We start from the raw sequence: 19,489 nt of genomic DNA, 5'->3' as shown, positions 1-19,489 counted from the left end.
TACAATTTGTAAAAATAAAATTTTTAAGACCATTTGGTTTTGAAATAATTGCTGTTAAAGTATTTGTGTTTAAACATATTATTCCATTAATTTTGTCAAAGGTGATTCTTCAGATATAACACTGGTTGCCTTTTAAATATAATGAATCCATATATGCACCATACAAAAATGAACATGCTCATCTAATAATTTAAAACTTTATTCCAGGCTTTATTGTCTGGTGTAGAAGATGGCCACATCAAACTAAACACCGTTGTCAATTCAAGCGAATCACTTCTTCCTGTTCTTTCTCAAGAAAGTTCTTCTATTGTTAGGCAACAATTGAAGCAATGTAAAGATTCATGGAAGAACTTAATAACTCTGATGCAGGTAGGAACGTCCTTTTAGGTCACAAGTCAAGGTTTGCCAGAAGATCTCTTTCACACTTATAATATGTCTCGAAAAAACAGCATTTATGTTAATACATCTGTAAATTTCTATTGGTGACCTCCATCAGACTTATAGGTACCTGAAAGCAATACATTTATAATGTCTATTCTTTCTATTCTATATATAATGTCCATACTATACTGATGTCGGTACTATTTAGGAATCTGTATATTTCTATTGTTGTCTAAAACAACTTTTTTCTTAGATCATTAAGACCATGAGCTTTAACTGCTTGAAAGCAACAGAATGTATATACTGATTTCTATACTATCTGGGCCTGTGTATATTTCTGTTGGTGTCTAAAATACTAAATGCCCTTTCTTGTATCATAGGATCGTGAGCAAGGTTTACGAAGTTTTGTCGAACAACTTAAAGATTTTGATGCAAATGTTGAAGAAACAACAGAATGGCTTTCAAATGTTGAAGAGAAGTTCAAAGCTGAATCTGGATTAAAGGCAACCATTGGACTAAAGAAATCGCAACTAAATGCATTTCAGGTAAATATTTTTAAAGATTTTTTATTTGGTGTCTGTATCTAAAGTTTTTTAAAGTTTTTATTCAATCCATTTTTTAAAACTCTTTTAATAAAAATGTATTAGTTTTATTGCCCCAAACTCTTTAAAGAGCAGGGGAATTTTGTCAAAATTCCCCAAAAAACAATCACCCACAAAGTTTCATACAAGGTAACTCATAAGCAGGCACGAGATGTATGTAACAAAACACCGTGTTATAATTAACGGCTTTTGTTGCCCCGCCATGCAAATGTATATAAATTACATTCATATGTTTAATTAGGCAATGGCTGAAGAGATAGCTGATCATCAATACAAATACGACCGCATGAAACGGAAAGCACAAAAGCTTGGAAGCTCATTAGAACTGAGCCGACTGAACCAACTGTTGACCAGATACCATGCAATTACCAAACAAGTTCAGGTGATGGTTGTAAAATTAAAGATTGTATGAAGCATTTCTATACTGACTGTCGTTGTCCCACCTTGCTAGGATAAATGAATTACATTCTTGCATTCATTGGACATGATTATAAGCTATGGTCTAGATCGATTGAAATTAAAGGTTTTTATTTATGACAAGTTTTACTGTAATAAATTTTGTAAATCTGGCTCTGGCATTCTATTTAGGTGGAATATATATATTTTATTATATAACTGATTGGACTTTTTTTTTGTCTGTTTTTTTTTCATAGCAACAGATCCTTACTGTATTTCTTTACACAAAAATATAAGCACCAGATCAGGGCCAAGGAGTTTATACCAGACCCCTTGTGACAACTTTTTTACATAAACAAACTTTAATTGTCAGGATTCACTTAAGCGAAGCGAGCAATTTCTCCACGACCATCAAACCCACCAGGTGGCAGTAGTGGAGTGCCAAGAATGGCTTCAAGATTTCCATCATCGAGTTGAATCTTACTCCAACCTCGCTGGAGGTAAAGTGATGTTGGAACAAAGGAGGGGGAAGATGGAAGCTCTTCTTGGAACAAGACAAGATGGAGAGATAAAGATCAACATCATGATGGGTTAGTTTTTGTATTTTTTTTACACGGTTTAATAAACGTATCATATTGTATATTATAAGAAGCATGCTAAAAACAAGGTACATCATGTCAAAACTTAGTATACCCATTTCCATACTGCTAGATGTATGTTTTCTTGAGCAACACACTTTACAGACATTGCTACAGCCCAGTGTCCACAAATGAGTTGTAGCAATATGGGTGTGTTCGGGGTAAAAGGCCAACTCTGGCCAAAAATCTCATAGTACTAAATAAAATGTCATAAACAAATTGACTTGCTTACCCTAATTTTATGCCTGATACTGGTTAATATGAAGACTTGTTATTTAACAAGATTTTCCCACCAGGTCGCGGGGAGAAGATCTTGCAAAGCACTGCAGTTAAAGGTCGCCATGCGCTACAAGTTCAAATGCAAACTCTGCAAGAATCTTGGGAGATATACCTTCAACAAGCCCTTACATGGAAGTATGTTATAATCGTGATTTGTGTTTTACTGTGTTCGTTTTGGACCATGGCATAATGGTGTGCCTGCCTCCAACTGAAACAAGGTCTTACATAGAAATATTATAATTCTGATTTGTTGTTACCGTGTCTGTCCGGTGCGGTAATTATTGTGTCTGCCTCCAACCAATAGGATATTGGTTCAAGACACTTTGTGTTTTACTGTGTCTGTCTGATGCACAGTGGTTGGCGTGTCTGCCTTTAACCAAGAAGGTACAGGTTTGAGGTTAGACCCTACTACTATTGCGAGCTTATATGTCTTTGGGCAAAATACTTTTCTTCCATTGCCTCAACCCATTGGTTAGCATCCATACACTAAAAATACTACATACGTGGTAACTCTTAGGCGAGCACGAGAGGTTTTAAACAGAACACTCTTGTTATGACAACTGTCGTTTTCCCGCTATTTGAAGATAAATAAGATACATTAATCTATTTATTCAACAATTTAATTAAACAAATAGAACAAAACTGACCACTGGAATTGAGTTGTGGGAAGAATATGACACAGCAGTAAAAAGTGCACAGTCATGGTTGGAACAAGCTGCAAATAATATTCAAAGTGAAAAAGCTGAAAGATTGAATCAGGTAATAAGTTTTTGTTGGTCTATGTGGCTGAGGTCTTACAGCGTGGCACGTCACGCCACCTGAGATTTATACCAAAGTTGGCTCATTACACTGACACCTGGGTTTAAGCAATGTTTCTCTTGCACAATGTGATCTAAGACTTATGCTGGAGTTGGCTCATTATCCGACACCCACGGTGTTAAAACCATTGCTGAGTATTGGGTTTTAGCAACGTCTCTCTTTCCCACAGACAGATGCTTATCAGTGTTGACCATCAAAACCAGTATCTTTCAGTTACAATACAAGCAAATAACACCAAGCACTGACCTACCAACTTGTATAATCAGCTGCTTGGCTAAATAGTTAGTTAATTATGTAGTTTATTAATGTAACGACGTTTCTAAGCGTTGGCCTACAAGCTTATATTTTATTTGCTTAAAAAAATAACTAGTTGCTAAAAAATTATGTAATTTATTAATGTATTTTTTTCTTTTAGAACTTATCATCTGAATCTACCTTCAGTGATCTCGAGAAATACCGATCATTATACAGAGATATAAAACTCAAGTCCTCGGCAATAGAGAAAGTTCAGCAATGTGCAAACAATGTGGCTGGCTTGACGGGTGATGCTGGGGGAACAAGGGTGGATACAGCTGAGTTACGTGATCTATATCAAGAAGTGTTAAACATGGCACAAGGTAAATAGACTTTGAATATGTATTGTAATGTATTTATCCTAGCTTGGCAGGGCAATGACAGTCTGTATAAAAACGGGTGTGCTGTTTCATACACCTCGTGCCCGCTTACGAGTTACCACGTATGTAACTTACTTTATCAACGACAGTCGTTAAAACACGGGTGTTTTGTTTCATACACCTTGTACCCGCATGTATTAACCAATTGTGATTATATTCTACTTCTGCTACCAGGCATAATGTAAATAATACAAGTTACAGCATATGTAACGTTCAATTTTAGCTTTTTGGCTTTGGCAATATTAGGTAAAATCAAATGTTTGGCTAATGAATGAACGAATATAACTTATTTATTGCATGGAGCAACAATTCAATATTAGCTTTTGGCTTTGGCAATATTAGCTTGGGTAAAATCAAATGTTTAGATAATACTGAAACGGAAAAAGAGTGAAACTGGAAGATTCATTACTAAAGTCACTAACCACATGTTTTCCTACTTTCAGAACTCTTAAATGAAGCTGAAAGTGTTGCAGAATCCACCAAGTCCTACCACGAGGCTCTCCATGTATTCACTGACTGGTTTTCTGGGAAACCTGTTGAGTTATTCAAACTTGGTGATGAATCAAGTGGAGTTGAATTGATGAAAGAAAATTTAAAGGTTTGGATATATCTCAGATTTTGGGGGCAATAGGCTAAGCCTGGCCTTAATCTCGGGTTCAATGGCCTACATTGAACAATAGAATAGAATGTTTTAGATTTACTGAAACTTTAATAGATCTTTTAGTTTTTACAAAACATTTTTTTTATTGGAGTAACAAAGACTAATTTGTCCTTTTATAAAATATTTTTTTAACTTTTAAAATATGTTTTTTTTCTTTAAAGGTACTGCTTTAAAATATGTATTTGTTTAATTGTTTTTTAAAATTTGTATTAAAGATTTTGTAATATTTTGTTTTAAACTAAAGCACAATTTTAAAACTAAAGCACAAAAAATTTAGTTTAAAATATATGTTTGTTTAAATATTTTAGTATTTATATGTCCCCTTTTTGCAGAAATTAAAATCTATTGAAGCAGAAATACCAGAAGGAGAAGAAAAATTAAAGCAAGCATTTAATGCTGGGAAGAAAAGCACGGGAGATAAAACGGTTAAACTTCAGCTACAGGTTAACATACTGTATACATCTTATTGTTGTACTTGATTATAATTGTTAGCCTCATACATAAGGGCAATGTAATGTTAAAAAATGTTAAGTATAAATATAGAATTCCTCACAATTGTGTCGCAGAAAAAATGATATAACACTTACTTTACTTGTGTGTTCTTTGGATCCTTAATTTGAAAGTAAAAGAATCTAAATATATTATGAAAGACTTTCTTTTTCTTTTTTAATACTTAGTAACTTTAATATGAAAGTAACATTATCATAAGAATGTTTTCTTCTTGTTGATAATCATTAATAAACAGAATCTTCGAGAGGAGTGGAGCTCTTATCGGACCTCACTCTCATCTGCGATCAATCGTACCAAAAAGATTTTGGATGAAACGGAAAAATACGAGAAGATTAGTGCTGAGTTTGTCGACTGGATAAACGCAATGGAACAATGTCCAGATTCTCAGGTTCCTTCTTGTGGCAATAACATATATAGATAATATAACTTTATTGGTCTATTCGAAAATGGTAGCGAAGATCATGTTATTTAAAAACGAAGAGAAGTACTTATGTTTGATAGTACTTGGAGTGTATTATGTAAATGGTAAAGAGATATGGGTGTTATATACTTGGTTTACCCATATGAGTATAAGGTGGGCATATACTTAGTATACAATTGAGAATAAGGTCCTTATATTCAGTATATATGTAAGACTAATTTATCAAACAAAAATCCCATTCTCAGATATTCTTGACAAGCAACTATGAAGAGAACAAAGAATCAGTTCAGCGTTACAGATTATATAGCGAAGAAATTGTAGCAAATCAGAACAAGTTGGAAAAACTGAACAAAGCTGCACAGATATTGGTTGACTCTTGTGCGCCATCTGATGGAAGTATGAGCAAACAGGTATGGACAAAAAATAATATTGAATATTTCTTTTCAGAATATTTTTTTTATTTTTTTTGCTTTTGAAAATATTTTAACAATGTAAACTTTTAGCCTTTTTACAAACATAACTACATGAATATTGACACTAGTAACACAAACAAGTTGCAAACAAATATTAATGAGTTTGCCATTTCTGCATATTTTGTTTTATGTTTAATCACCTTTTTAATCTGACCTTTACTCTTTTTCTGAAAAATACCTTTTGAGTGAAAAAATTCAGAAGATCTTTTCTAGACTTACAATATTCCTGGTGGCAACCGCAAATATATAACTAACCACAAACAGGATATTTGAATATTATGTGCTAAAGGTGTCTCATCTTACCACACAGTACTATCTATAATTACCCTTGTAACATGAACAGGTTGCTGAATTGAGTTCTCGATATCAATCTTTGATGATGAGAAGCAAAGATAAGTTGAGATCATATTCATCAACTCTTCAACTACAAGGAGATTACCAGGAACAGAGTGATTCATTTGACCAGTGGTTGACGAATGCATCGGAAAGATTTGTGGTTCACACTCTACCTGAGAATCTGCATTCGGAAAATACACAAGTAATAATAGAATCCTCTTAAGCGATTTATTTTTGTGCATAAAAACAGTTTTTTTTGGTCTTAATATAGGCATGACAGCCCATTCATATGATATAGCCTGAATACCGTATTGGCTGGACAATGTACACTGTTAAACGGCTGTTATAATTTAAGAAATAAAGCATTGAATTTCCAAAATTTATCCAACGATTTTAAATATAAATAATATCTGCCTGTTTTCTGATTATATGTTTCCTGGTTATATTGCAAAAAGTGAGGCACCTTCAGAAAAGATTATACTACAAAGCATTAAAAGAAATAAAAAAATATGTTAATGTTTTTAATCCTTTTAGGAAAGTTGTTCAAAGCTTGGAGACCTGCTTGTTGAGTTTGAAGCAAAGAAACTTATTCTGTCACAAATTGCCGATAAGTCAAGCAAACTGTTGTTGGTTATTGAGAGTGAACATCAACCTGATATGAGGGAACAGATTGCTAATCAACATGACGATTTCCAGGTTAATAACAAGTTGTAAAACACAAACTTTTATAGTTAACTGGTTGAGACTCAATGCTGCTACCATTGTGGGCATGTGTCTTTGGACAAAATGCCTAACAACAATTGGTTTACAGAGTGGTCCCTTATGGGTATCTAAATTTTCAACCAAAAATGAGATAAAAATATTAATCACCCACCAAGTTACAAATGTCGTAACCTGAAAGCAAGCAACAGGTGTATAAAATAGAACACTCGTGTTATAACGATATACCATTGCCCTGCCCCACCACGATAAACAAGTTCCATTCATTTATTCACCCATCTTATATGATACTATCTCAGGATCTATACACAAGGATACAATCCTCACTGAGGTTGCTTCGTCGCACCCTTCACCACCAGGTGGAGTATGAGAGCTCTACTGAATCATTAAAACAGTGGTTGGAAGAAATTTCATCAAAGATTGAAGTCAAGCCGGAGATTAAATACGAACTGTTTGAAAAGAAAGCACAACTAGCAAGGTATTTTTATGAAACCATTTTTTTTGTGAATCTGAAAGAATAGAACCCAAATTACACTTTTTATATTTTACATATTTTTTTATGTTTATAACCAATACCTGTAGTTTCTATTGTTGACTGACAATGTCCTATAAAGTTACATACGTGGTAACTCGTAAGTTGGCCAAATGTGTATAAAACAGAACACCCATGTCATAACAACTGTCGTTGCCCCGCCATGCGAGGAAAATAAGTTACATACTTGGTAAATTGTAAGCGGACACAAGGTGTATGAAACAGGACACCTACGTTATAACTACTGTAATGCACCGTCTCGCTAGACTAAGTAAGTTACATTCATTCATTTATTTACAACAACCAATGTGTTCCCCAGATACATTGGATATCAAGAAGAAATAAAGAAACACAAGGAAGCATTGCAAGACATTGATGTGAAAGCAGCACGTCTCACACAACCAAGCGAATCTCGAGTTATTGAACAAATCAATGAGAAATTTGAGAGAGTAATGTCAATGAGCCAACAAAGAGTGGATGAGTTAAAGGCAAAGGTAATAGGTTGAGTTTCTCAGTGTATAAGTTGTTATACAATTGGAAATATGTGTTTAACTATATCTGCCTCCATAAGTTGGTATACATTTCTTTGCACCTTTTGTTGGTGTTTTCATTTTAGTTGTTCATTTTAATTTCCTACAACATTGAAGATGGTCTTAGTTTTTAAACCTAAACATTTAAAATAAAAATCGTATACTACATATGTGCTGTCATGTTTATATTAAACTGGACAGAAAAGACATGTTTTATACACCTTACTATACATTACACATATAAATATCAAACACAGGTGAAGACACATCAGGAGTATCATGATGCTGTTCAATCCGCTGAGAAGTGGCTTCTCAGTAAATCTTCCCAGATTATGGCTGCATCTTCCCAGGATATCGCCTCGGACTCCTTTCCTCCATCCGATCTTGAAGATCAGCTCCGGGAGTACACTGGAGTTCAGGAAGAAATCGCCAATTTCAAGAGTGAAGTTCAAGCAACATCCGCACTTGGGAAGAAGCTCCTCAATGAGTATGATGAGGACCACAAAGCACCATTGGATGTTGTGATACAAAACCAAATCTCAAGTCTTCAGGTTGGTTGTTACAACACTTCATTAGTTTGCATGTAATCTTAGGCAGGTAAAAATACTTTACCAGATAAAAAAGACAAATGTAGTTTTAAAAATATAATTTTGATTTTGTATTTTCTCAAATCATTTGGAACTGTCTATACTCAATAGAAGAATTGCAATTTCATTTAGAATATTTTTTATTATGACCTCATTTTATTGTTAATGTTAAAACACTGCTAAAAGTTATTACTTTAAATGCTAAAGTTAAGCTGCTTTGAATTACTGTATACTAACTTTATGTTTAACCTTTAATAAAAATAATCTCCATTTTTATGTTATCTTGATATGCATACAGGCAATGTAAGATACAGCATATAGTTTGATAAGCTCTGATTTATAAACACACTAGCATTAAACTTGATGCTTTTGAACACTCTTACACATTAAACAAAACTTTTATATTGTGTCTATAAACAGGCGACATACGATAGTGTTAAAGATGCTGCTTCCCAACTTTTGAAGAGAATAACTGACATAGTTCACCGTAAACATGATTTGAGCCTTCGGATTGGACAACTTGATGCGTGGTTGGGTGAAAGTAGATCAGCAGTGCTTGTAGCAAATGCCTACCCTCCTACCAGTCTATATGATGCAAGGCAGCGTGTGAAAGATATAACAATCGCATTGGAAGAAGTTAAAGGTATTGAGTTGTGGTTTCTGTTTTTACAAAGTTTGGTAAACTTTATTTAGCTTTTATTATAAGCCTCCTAAAAATCCTAACTTAAAGCATATAATTATTTCTGATAGTTGAATAAGAGACTGATGATACCATTTTTTGGTAAGGTATATCTCGGAAAATGTAGTTCATTAGACTTTTTTTGTTGGTGACATATTTTCTACCACTTAATTCTTTTGATCAACTTTATCCTAATTCCAGCTTGCAGAAAAGAATACCCTTTGTGGCCAAATTTGTCAACTTCAGTTTTTTGCCTTGCTATTTTTTCGTTTTGTGACTTTTTATATATTTTCTCAGGAAAAGAGCTTTTAATTGATGATGCCGTTTCCCGTGCTTCAGAGGAAGGCCCTTCATTGGCTACAAAGTTTATTCAGTTTAAAGATGAATTAGAACTTCTGTTAGAGAAGGCAAAAGACATAGAAATGGAGTGGCAGAAAACTACAGACCTGCAACAAGAATTTAAGGTAAATTAGTTTTAAGGTAAAGCTTTACAGCATGTATATTGTAATGGGCTTATATAAAAATATAGGATCTGGACCTTGCAGTATAACCGGTAATCTATGCCTTCTACATATTTTATTCCTTATTCTGAAAATCTAAAACGGTTTTAATCTGATAATGATTTATTTGGAAAATGTAAAGATTTATTTTGAAAATGTAAAGATTATTCTGAAAATGTACACCTGTTTACTACACCTTCTAATATAGGAATGGTTATGCGCTACTGAAGCCACCATTCATAAACTTGAAGATGCTCATGCTGAAGCTTCATCAGTAGCAGCTAAAGAGCATGCTACGAAGTGCCGGAATATCTATGATGAACTTCGTGACAAGAAATCAGTCATCATGATCATTGAGCAGAAATATGCAAGCTTAATAGGGCAAGGTTTGTAAAGTGTATATATGTAGTATGTATAGTAGGGTGAGGGAAGATGAGACACCTTTAGCACATAATATCCAATAATACAGATCGTTTTAAACAGTTAACAAAGGTCTATATGAGTCGTGAGGATACGGTTTTATAATTCTTAGAATTTTTTTGTTTACTAACAAATATGACCATTAAATAGAATAAAAAGGTGTCCCATTTTCCCCACCCTATTATGTAGCTTCTTTGCATTTATTTTGTAATTCTAAACTATGCTAACTATGGAACATAGCTTAGTGTAGTAGCTGAGTGGGTAGGTGGGGGGTGTCAGGGTAATACACCAACTCTGGCCTAAATCTCAGATCCCATGGCATGCCACGCTGTAAAACCTCACTCTCAAAAGATGGAATAGAACTATTAAACAAAAAAGTAAACAACAATAATTGTTATTCGTTTTCACAGATGTTGAAAGCGATGATGAATTCAGTGATTTAATTTGTCAGTGGGAGAGGTTGCATTCAATGGCAAGCAACTTATTCTTGATGCAGCAGAAAAACCTCAATGCTACTGAAGATTTTAACAAGTAAGATGGGATCCAGATATTGCAGTTGCCTGTTTATGTACTGTGATGTCAATGTTTTTGTTTTAAATTTTGTTCACCAAGATTCTCTTTAATGAAATTTTAATTAAAAGTACCTTAATGTAGCTGGAATGTTACTCCGGGTGCAGGGGTAAGCGTGCCCGCCTGTAACCCAAAGGATACCGGTTCAAGGCTTGATACTGCTACCATTGTGGTTGTGTGTCCTTGGGCAAGACACTTAACGGCAATTGGTTAAATCAATGGTTCCTTATGGGTTCTCTAAATTGTTACCATACTAATCTTTTTTCTGGTATAAAAAATATAAGAAACTAGCTGCTAAAAGATTATTTACATTTTGCCTGGATAGCAGATGTAACAGAATGTCATCATACTCTTTTCCACACATAACTAAAGTAATGTTACCATTTACAGCTACCTGACTGAGGTAGAAGCTTTAACACAAAGATTCCAATCAGAAGCTGAACAAATATCAAGGAATATGACAGACAGTACTGAGAATAGATTAGAAAAAGCAAAGGTAATCTTTTTATTCGTTTAATTTAAAAGCCTAAGCCAACTAGCCTAGTACCAAGATGAGTCCTAATTTTGTATTCTTTATGTAAGATACATCACAGCTTTTGCTTAAAATAAATAGCTTACTATATTAAAATATAAAGTTGTTTTAATTCCATAACATGGTTTTTAAATTTTATAATAACAACGTTTCATTCGCTATATGACAAGACATCATCACTACAAACAAACATGTAAATTTTAATAAGTAAAAGAAAAATACAGTTTACACCTTTATTACAATAGCTATTTACTTAAATACTATATTATGCCTGGTAGAAACAACAATGTTTTTATATTTAGTTTACTACCAAATGGGACGTAAAAATAGAACAAACAGGTGTCCCATCTTTCTCCACCCTACTATATATACTCTTCCAAAAAATCACCAGTCTCTTATTCAAATAGAATGATTCTCTAATTTGGTATTTTCATATTTAGTTGTTGGTAACTGAGATGCAACAAGCAAAGGGGGTGATGGATCAACTTGTAGAACGACTTGATTTATTAACCCCTCGTATGAGTGAACATGACTCTGAAATGGTGGAGGATAAAGTTCGGTAAGATGTTACAATGCTTGTATGAATATAATGTTGTTGTATGATGTTATTGATACTCACAAGCAGTTTCATATTTAAACGAGATAAGTTGAAAATTTCTTGTTACAAAATATTTCACATTTTCTGTTGAGTTTAGATTGTTTGGTTAAAACTTTACTGTATATGTTTGTGTGGTGGGAAGTGGTCTTATTACTGATATGTAGTCATTAAAAATTCATCCATTTATTAACCAGGCATCTGAACCAACGCTGGGTTGAATCCGAACAGAAACTCCAATCTCGAGTTCAACTTCTTGAAACAACTATGTTTGAACTTGTTGATTATCGTCGTCAACTTGACGCAACACGTTCATGGTTGGTTGCTCTACTTGATAAAGTTGCCGACCCTGTTCCCATGACATTAAGTGTGGAGGATTTGAATGGAGCCCGACAGAAACACAGTGTGAGTTAATTTATGCATTTTTGTTTGGGTTTTTACTCTATGTGGGTGAGACCTGGAATTTAGGCAAGAGTTGGTCTATCATCCAAACATTGTATATGCACATTCTAATCTGTATACATTATCCATTAAACAGATGCTTTGCAAAGAGTTGAACCAAAAGAAAGATGAATTCGGTGAATTAACGAGTTGCCACCAGACGTTACCACTCAGCCTCTGTGCAACAGAGCGTGACCAACTTCACGATTGTATCACCGATATACAATGTTTATTCCGAAGAGCTCAATCATCTGCTAATGATAAGTCAAACGCGCTAAGTCATGCAATAGGTCGTCGTAAAGATTTATGGTCCACGTCACAGCAGGTATTTTTATAACTTTAATGTTTAATGTTGAACAAAACACCTAATTGACCAAATCCTAATATAAATAATAATTGATTCCTATTTACAAGGTAATATTTATAACTTCATTGTGAATAAAACACAGATCTTCTGCCAGTTTTAATATACCATGAAAGCCCACATATAAGACACACAACTGTAACCAAAATAAAGTTAAATATTTAACTGCATTCTGTTGCATTTATTTACAAGCTATTTGTAGTCATACAGAATAACATTTCAGTTTCGGACCTTTTAAACTTTTAAAGCAGGGTTTAATGTTAAGCCAAACACTAATTTACGAAATCCTTTAAAAGTATTATTGAATATTTATTACAGTTATAGTCACATAGAATGAAATTTGAAATTTCAGTTCCGAACCTTAAACTTTTAAGTAGTGTTTTCCCTATTAACGATCTTTTAAATACTTTGTCTAAATGACATGACATATCAACTTAGGCTTTAGCTTGGTTGGAACACATTAAAGAGGCTTTATTGAAGAAGCAACCATTGCCATTACACCCTGATGCTGTGGCTAAGATGATACAAGAACATAAGGTGACTTAGAATAAGTTGTTGTAAAACTACTTTTACTTGAACATTGCTTCAAAAAGTATCGAAGTCTAATTCTCTTGGGAAAACACAGATTTTGTTTTAGTCAGATTTTATTTTTAAAACAAAGTGCTAATATAAACAATACATTGAGGTAATTTTAGCAGTTTGATTATTGTGATAATATTGTTCTAAGCTTATTTGTAAAATGGAGGATAGTAAAAGTATATAGTTATTGTGACCAAAGATACAAATAAATTTCATTCATATTACATTAACCAATGTCATGCAGATGCTGCACAAAGAGATTGTTCGTCACAAGACAACTGTGGATGAAGTGATTGCAACGGGTATTCAGATAATCTATGAAGGAAAACCAGAGAGTGTTAGTGTTAGAGGCAAGTTGTCAGGTATATATGGTTGCTTCTGCCATCAGGAGCTGTTTAGATGTGCTGGATGTCGTGGTGGCTTCAAAACAACATGGTTTGGTTTTCATTTCTTGTAACCTTTGTGTTAGTTGTGGTGATAGTGATTGTAGTTTGTGGGTTTGGGTTACTTACGGTGATGGTTCTGCTTGCGTTCTGTTACTTCTTCTACCAGGCATAATGTAAACTATCTTTTAGCGGCTCATATGGAAAAAAAAACTTAGTGTATTTTCGTCTTTTCATCTGCCATGCGGCAAAACTTTATCAGGAAATGTGATATGCTAATTTTGTGTGTTAATTTTTTAGGGTTTTTATAAAAAATCTGTAGCATTTAGTAACTTAAATGCAATACTTCCTTGTTTAACAGGCGATGTCAATTTTAAAGTCCTGTGCCCTGTAGTATACACCTCGTGCCTGATATGAGTTAATAAAGACCTAACTTTGTGGGTTAAAATCACAGAGAATTTAGGCAACCCATTAAATTACAGCAATATCCATTAGGTGTCTTGCCCAAGAACAAATTATCCACAATGTCCTACAAATGCTTCAGCTTAAAATTGTTTTATTACAATCAACTTTAAGTTTGTTAAATAAAAATTTAAAACGAAGGCACTTTTTTTAATTTTTTTTTTTAATTTTTTTTAAAACTTTTGTGTTCACTATAAATTTCGTGTTTAACAAATTAACACAACATAATAAACAATAGGGCTGGAAGACAGTTACACTGAGGTTGAAAACCTATGGAAGAAACATCTGAATGATCTTCAGGATCTTCTTGCTGACCGTGAGCTCTTCCAAGCTGATATTGAACAATGCACAAGATGGCTGAAGGAAGCCGACATTATTACCTTCCCCGAGGTCAACCTTGCAGCTTCCCTGCCCGACCTGGAAACTCATCTTGGGAAATATCAGGTTAATGTTTTTGAAATTGAATACTTTAGTGTGCAAGGATAAAATAAATGTTTTTTTTATAATTGCTGACATCTTGGTACTCGTTTGATTAAAAAGTCTATTATAAATTAAAGAATCAATAATTATCAAAGCCTGATTTAATTTGTACATTTGTTTATTATAAGACCTGGAAACTCACCTAGGAAAATATCAAGTGATTGTTTTTGACATTTTGTTGGCTTGTTTTGTAAATTTTGTATCATGAATATTTTGTTTTGTAATTTTGTGTCTAACATTTTTATTTGCTTTTGTTGTTTTATTATTAAATTAAAAGTATTTACAAAATTAATTCTCAATGTGTTAATATTTCCTTGGTTAACTAATTTTTATAACTCTTACAGGCAATCACAAGCGAATCAACCAAATACAAAGATCTTGTTTCAAAGATAACTGACAAGTCACTTACAATTATCCCACAACTATCTGATGTTGAACAAATTCTACTCACAGATAAAATGAAAAATATTCAAAACCAGTTTAATCAGTAAGTTAGTGAATCGCTAAAAAGTTAAATCTTACGTTAGATTTTAGTGATTTTTACTGATCTAATAAATATAACTTATTTTATCTCGTGACGAACTACAGTTGTTATAACATGGGTGTTCTGTTTCATACAGCTTTTGTCCACTTGGGAGTTGCCCCATATGTAACATTAAAATAAAATTAATAGCACAGGCGTTTTATGTTTTGCAGTTTTTTGTAAATTATTTATTCAGTTTTCATGTACGCTTACAAGTTACCACACATGTAACTTTAAATCAAAATAATCCCCAGTGTTTGCGGAGCTGCAAAAGAGAAAGCTGACAGAATGTTGGAGATGATGTCATCAAGGAAGAATTATTCACAAGCTCTTGCTGATTTGGAAGATTACTTGGGAGTTGGGCAAACCATGATTAAGGAACTTGATCAAATGTCAACAGGTTACACTGCGGACCAAGCTCAGATTCTGCTGCAGAAGTCTCAGGTTTGTATTTCATATTAAATGAGTAACTATTAGTAGTTTGGTATCTATAAAAGACCTGTTCAGTGAAAAAATATGTTTTTGCAAAGAATGATGCAGCAAAAACATAAGTGAAACCAAATATCAATTTCTCAACTGGTTTATATTGTTTAAGAGCTAGTAAATTTAGAAATTTGGTACAAAATGTATAATAGAATTACATTGTTTAAATTTTAAACATATATATATAATAAAGAGAGGGTTTTTGAAATTGTTAGAAAGATTTTTTCTTTTTTTTTCAGAAAATCCAGGATTCTCTCTCTGAACGAAAAGCAATGCTGGAAAACATCGAGAAAATGAGAGATTGTCTTAAAAGTTCCGGGCAGCCATGGCAACCAGAGGAGTTATTGAAAGCTACTGCAATATATCATCGACTGGTACAACAGAGCGGGCAAAGAATTGATCATTTTCGTGAGATGGTGCGCTCTAGAGAAAGGTAATTATTAAGGAGAGTTTGAGGGGAATATACTGTTATTGGTACCAATGTATGGCATTATATTTTTTATTCTATTCTAAAAATGGAAAAGAAAAATCTTCTGTTATTGATAGTATGGGTGAATCTAGCTGTCTTCTGTTGCTGCTTTTTGCTGCTACCATGTACAGTCAACCCCGCTTAATCGGACCACATCGGGACCAAGCCAAACTGGTCCGATTAAGCGGGGTGAACAAAGTTCGTCATAATCCGGCCCCTGCATCGCTTTTTCTCTTTAAATAGTGCACGCGTCTGCTCCCGATCGTCGATAAAGAATATTTTTTGGTGGGAAAATGGTCCGTTTAAGCGGGTTATTGGTTCGTTTAACCGAAGAAGATTGTACGTAAAAATGTATTTAGATTCGGGACCAGCGAAAAAGCGGTCCGATTAAGCGGGTGGTCCGATTAAACGTGGGCCGATTAAGCGGGGTTGACTGTATAGCATTATACATTCTATTACATTCTAAAAATTAAATAAAACAGAGTTTTTTGCTGTTGTTGTTCTAATGTATATCACTATATGTTTTTTTCATTCTAAAAATGGGATACAAACCAAAACTCTACTGTTGTAGGTATAGCGTTATACATTCTAAAAATAGAATAGAAGAGAATTATCTGCTGCTGTTGCTACCAAGCGCATGGTATAATCTATAAAATAGCTCTTTTAATTAAATAAGGTTAATTTTATAACATCATAAATCCAATAATTAAATAAATTTTATAGTTGTATATTGTTGATAGTATTATAGTATTATTATGATGTTATTGTATTATCACAGTATTCTTATTGTATAACAAGTGTTGTTTATATTATTACTAACACAAAACATTTAAATTCGTTTAAGATTTGAGGAAAGATTATTGGAACTTGGTGAACAGATATCTGATTGTGAGCGTGGGTTGGATACGGGAAGTCCAACAAGGGTTGAACAGAAACTAAGCATGTCTCAAGTAAGATTAACAATATTAGTGGTCTATTTTTTTGCTATTTGCGGTTTTTCAACGTTTGGTTAAACCGCTCCTGACTGGATTTTTACATTCAGTTATGTATGGCAGATTTTTTGTAAAATAATATTCAAATAACAAATTTAAATAACTCCTTTAGGACCTAGAATTTAGACCAGGTTTGGCTCTGGTTTGGCTTGTTACCCCAACATTGAATGATTTACACGAGAGTTGTTTATTACCCCACCACCCTAGGTCCTAGGATTTATGCCATATTCAACCCATTTTCCAAAATATAGGAATTAAGACCAGAATTGTCCCATTACCTCAACCCACCAAAGTGCTTTGTCTTCGTACAAAAGGAACATTCGCATATTCCACGCATCGAAGCCAAAGTTCTTCCATTTCATTCATGGTTAATCATTTGAACTAATGTTTTGCAGCAAATGGCTGCCACACTTACAAGCTGCAAGATCGAGCTTCGGTCACTAAGTGGCCTCGCAGAGCAGTTGTGTTCGGACATGGAGGCACAGGATAAAATTATTACGAGAAACAAAGTTGATAAATTGAGAAATGCTTTGCATAAACTGCAAGGTCATCTTGGAGATCGGCAACGTGATCTAGAAAAGAGGTTTGTTGGAAATATAGTAACTCATTGGAAAGTTAACTATTCGTGACTTTATGGTCATATAGGTATACAGTACAAAAAGTTTTTTGCCTTATGTCTCAGCTTCAATATAGAGATACCACTAAATTCTTTAATAAAATTTATTTTTTAATAGGCAGAAATTTTCCAAAAGTTTATACTAAAACTTCTAACAATTAGCAATTTTTAAAAACAGGTTTTGAATTTTTTTAAATATAGTATAAATCAGCAGAAACAATATAAAGATTGTTACTTTATTTACTTGATTTTGCAAAATACTATAAACATTGTCGTTATAACTTGATAATGCCTTTAAGCAAATTAAACTGCTAAAAGATCTGGTATAGTTTTTTGCTATGCTTGTCAGAAATAATATGTATTTTTGCCCCAGGATTGTTTCAAGAAGAGACTTCCAGGGAGATTTAGAGAAAGGAGTTCATTGGTTGGAGGAAACATTGAGTGCATTGGAATGCGAGGTTCCGTTGAAGCTTGACCCACAAAGTGTGCAAGAGGAAATCAAAAAATTACAAGTTAGTGGTGATTTGTCTATGCTATGATTTAATGTTGTATACATAGGAACTTTTAAACAGGCGCAAGCTGTATGTGATAGGAAACTTGTGTAAACTTTTGAGGTGCTTTTTTATTCAGTTAAAATGCTTAATACCTATATGGTCACTTTTAATTTTTAAAGCTGTAGTAAAAAAATCTCAAAAAGGCTGAGCATGTAACACATTAAATATGCTAATTCTGATTAATTACATTCCCTGATGAAGTCTTGCTAAGATAGCAGATGAAACTTTAGAAATACGCTACGTATCTCATACCAGATGAGCAGTTGAAAAACTATTTATGTCGCAAATTCATCCATATACATAACCACCTCACAGATAACCAAGGAAGAAGTTCATTCCCGACTCCGAGTATTGTTTGCAATGGGAGAGAAGGAACGTGAGAGACATACAGAAGAAGGGGAAGACCTGCCTTCTTCTTTCAACCACCATCTCAACCGACTTAATGATTTAAACAACTCGTTAACAAATGCCATCACCACAAGACAGGTAAATGACAATGATGGTTTTGTAGTTGGGGTTTTCCAGTGGAATAGCAGAATTTAATTTAAAATAAGAATATAAAACTTAATACAAAATTATATCTATATAAGTTTATACAGATTTTTATATAGTATATACAGCCCATAGATATGGCACAATTGTATACAGGCTTTTATATTTATTAACAAGTGCAATCAGCAGAAGATAGGTGAATGAAACACCATTGGTTTATTAAGTGTTTGATTAGGAAAATAGAATACTCATTTTCACAATATCTCCCCATTAGATTGTGAAAAGATATCATAGGTTCGTAACAAAAATGTAACAGACATTAATCCAACCAATTGTATAATATAAATATATCTTTTGCCTAAATGCCTTATTCAAATCAAAATTGTGCCACCTTTATTTTCAGGCTCACTTGGAAAATGCATTGGAATCTCGGCAGAGATATGCTGAATGTTTAAGCACAGTGCAAGCCAAACTAGGAAGTGCAAGCGCTGAGTTGCAGCTGCTTGAAGCTGATAGCAATCCTGAACATGCAAGGGATTTACTTGAACAACACCAGGTTATATTACATTCATGCTTTAATTTATAATTTGCACTTTAAAAAAATTACAAATTAAATTTGTATTTGTACAATATTATATAAACATCAGTGCTTTAGATTATAATTCACATTTTAATTGAACCTGGGGTGAAATTATACAAATTTAATTTCTACTTGAACAACATCAGGTTCTATAAACATCATGCTTTATTGTATAATTTAAACTTTAATTAAAAAATTGCATTTTTTGTACAAATT

At 33.4% G+C, this 19,489-nt stretch overlaps 1 protein-coding gene across 10 annotated transcripts in view; it reads left to right on the top strand.

Annotated features, from left to right (window-relative positions):
• LOC149737456 (nesprin-1-like) overlaps positions 1 to 19,489 on the top strand; it is a 151,789-nt gene that overhangs the window by 86,364 nt on the left and 45,936 nt on the right. For 9 of the 10 annotated variants that reach the window (XM_089875520.1, XM_089875519.1, XM_089875517.1 and 6 more), the window contains 35 exons: positions 208 to 369; positions 762 to 926; positions 1,225 to 1,365; positions 1,753 to 1,969; positions 2,314 to 2,431; positions 2,932 to 3,055; positions 3,531 to 3,732; positions 4,233 to 4,387; positions 4,783 to 4,893; positions 5,196 to 5,348; positions 5,627 to 5,791; positions 6,198 to 6,392; positions 6,725 to 6,886; positions 7,210 to 7,388; positions 7,762 to 7,936; positions 8,230 to 8,523; positions 8,980 to 9,202; positions 9,536 to 9,702; positions 9,947 to 10,124; positions 10,569 to 10,689; positions 11,119 to 11,224; positions 11,701 to 11,819; positions 12,053 to 12,260; positions 12,394 to 12,621; positions 13,099 to 13,197; positions 13,484 to 13,601; positions 14,323 to 14,528; positions 14,909 to 15,051; positions 15,342 to 15,531; positions 15,810 to 16,003; positions 16,884 to 16,989; positions 17,427 to 17,614; positions 18,021 to 18,159; positions 18,517 to 18,687; positions 19,097 to 19,249. In XM_089875520.1, coding sequence (XP_089731646.1) covers positions 208 to 369; positions 762 to 926; positions 1,225 to 1,365; positions 1,753 to 1,969; positions 2,314 to 2,431; positions 2,932 to 3,055; positions 3,531 to 3,732; positions 4,233 to 4,387; positions 4,783 to 4,893; positions 5,196 to 5,348; positions 5,627 to 5,791; positions 6,198 to 6,392; positions 6,725 to 6,886; positions 7,210 to 7,388; positions 7,762 to 7,936; positions 8,230 to 8,523; positions 8,980 to 9,202; positions 9,536 to 9,702; positions 9,947 to 10,124; positions 10,569 to 10,689; positions 11,119 to 11,224; positions 11,701 to 11,819; positions 12,053 to 12,260; positions 12,394 to 12,621; positions 13,099 to 13,197; positions 13,484 to 13,601; positions 14,323 to 14,528; positions 14,909 to 15,051; positions 15,342 to 15,531; positions 15,810 to 16,003; positions 16,884 to 16,989; positions 17,427 to 17,614; positions 18,021 to 18,159; positions 18,517 to 18,687; positions 19,097 to 19,249 — 5,775 coding nt within the window. The remainder of the gene's footprint in view (positions 1 to 207; positions 370 to 761; positions 927 to 1,224; positions 1,366 to 1,752; positions 1,970 to 2,313; positions 2,432 to 2,931; positions 3,056 to 3,530; positions 3,733 to 4,232; positions 4,388 to 4,782; positions 4,894 to 5,195; positions 5,349 to 5,626; positions 5,792 to 6,197; positions 6,393 to 6,724; positions 6,887 to 7,209; positions 7,389 to 7,761; positions 7,937 to 8,229; positions 8,524 to 8,979; positions 9,203 to 9,535; positions 9,703 to 9,946; positions 10,125 to 10,568; positions 10,690 to 11,118; positions 11,225 to 11,700; positions 11,820 to 12,052; positions 12,261 to 12,393; positions 12,622 to 13,098; positions 13,198 to 13,483; positions 13,602 to 14,322; positions 14,529 to 14,908; positions 15,052 to 15,341; positions 15,532 to 15,809; positions 16,004 to 16,883; positions 16,990 to 17,426; positions 17,615 to 18,020; positions 18,160 to 18,516; positions 18,688 to 19,096; positions 19,250 to 19,489) is intronic. The other variant, XM_089875518.1, reaches the window with a different exon arrangement.

Source organism: Ciona robusta, chromosome 3, assembly GCF_009617815.1.
Source record: "Ciona robusta chromosome 3, ASM961781v2".
Lineage (NCBI taxonomy): Eukaryota > Metazoa > Chordata > Ascidiacea > Phlebobranchia > Cionidae > Ciona > Ciona robusta.
Note: the sequence above shows the minus strand (reverse complement) of the source record. Positions and strands in the feature narration are given on the sequence as shown.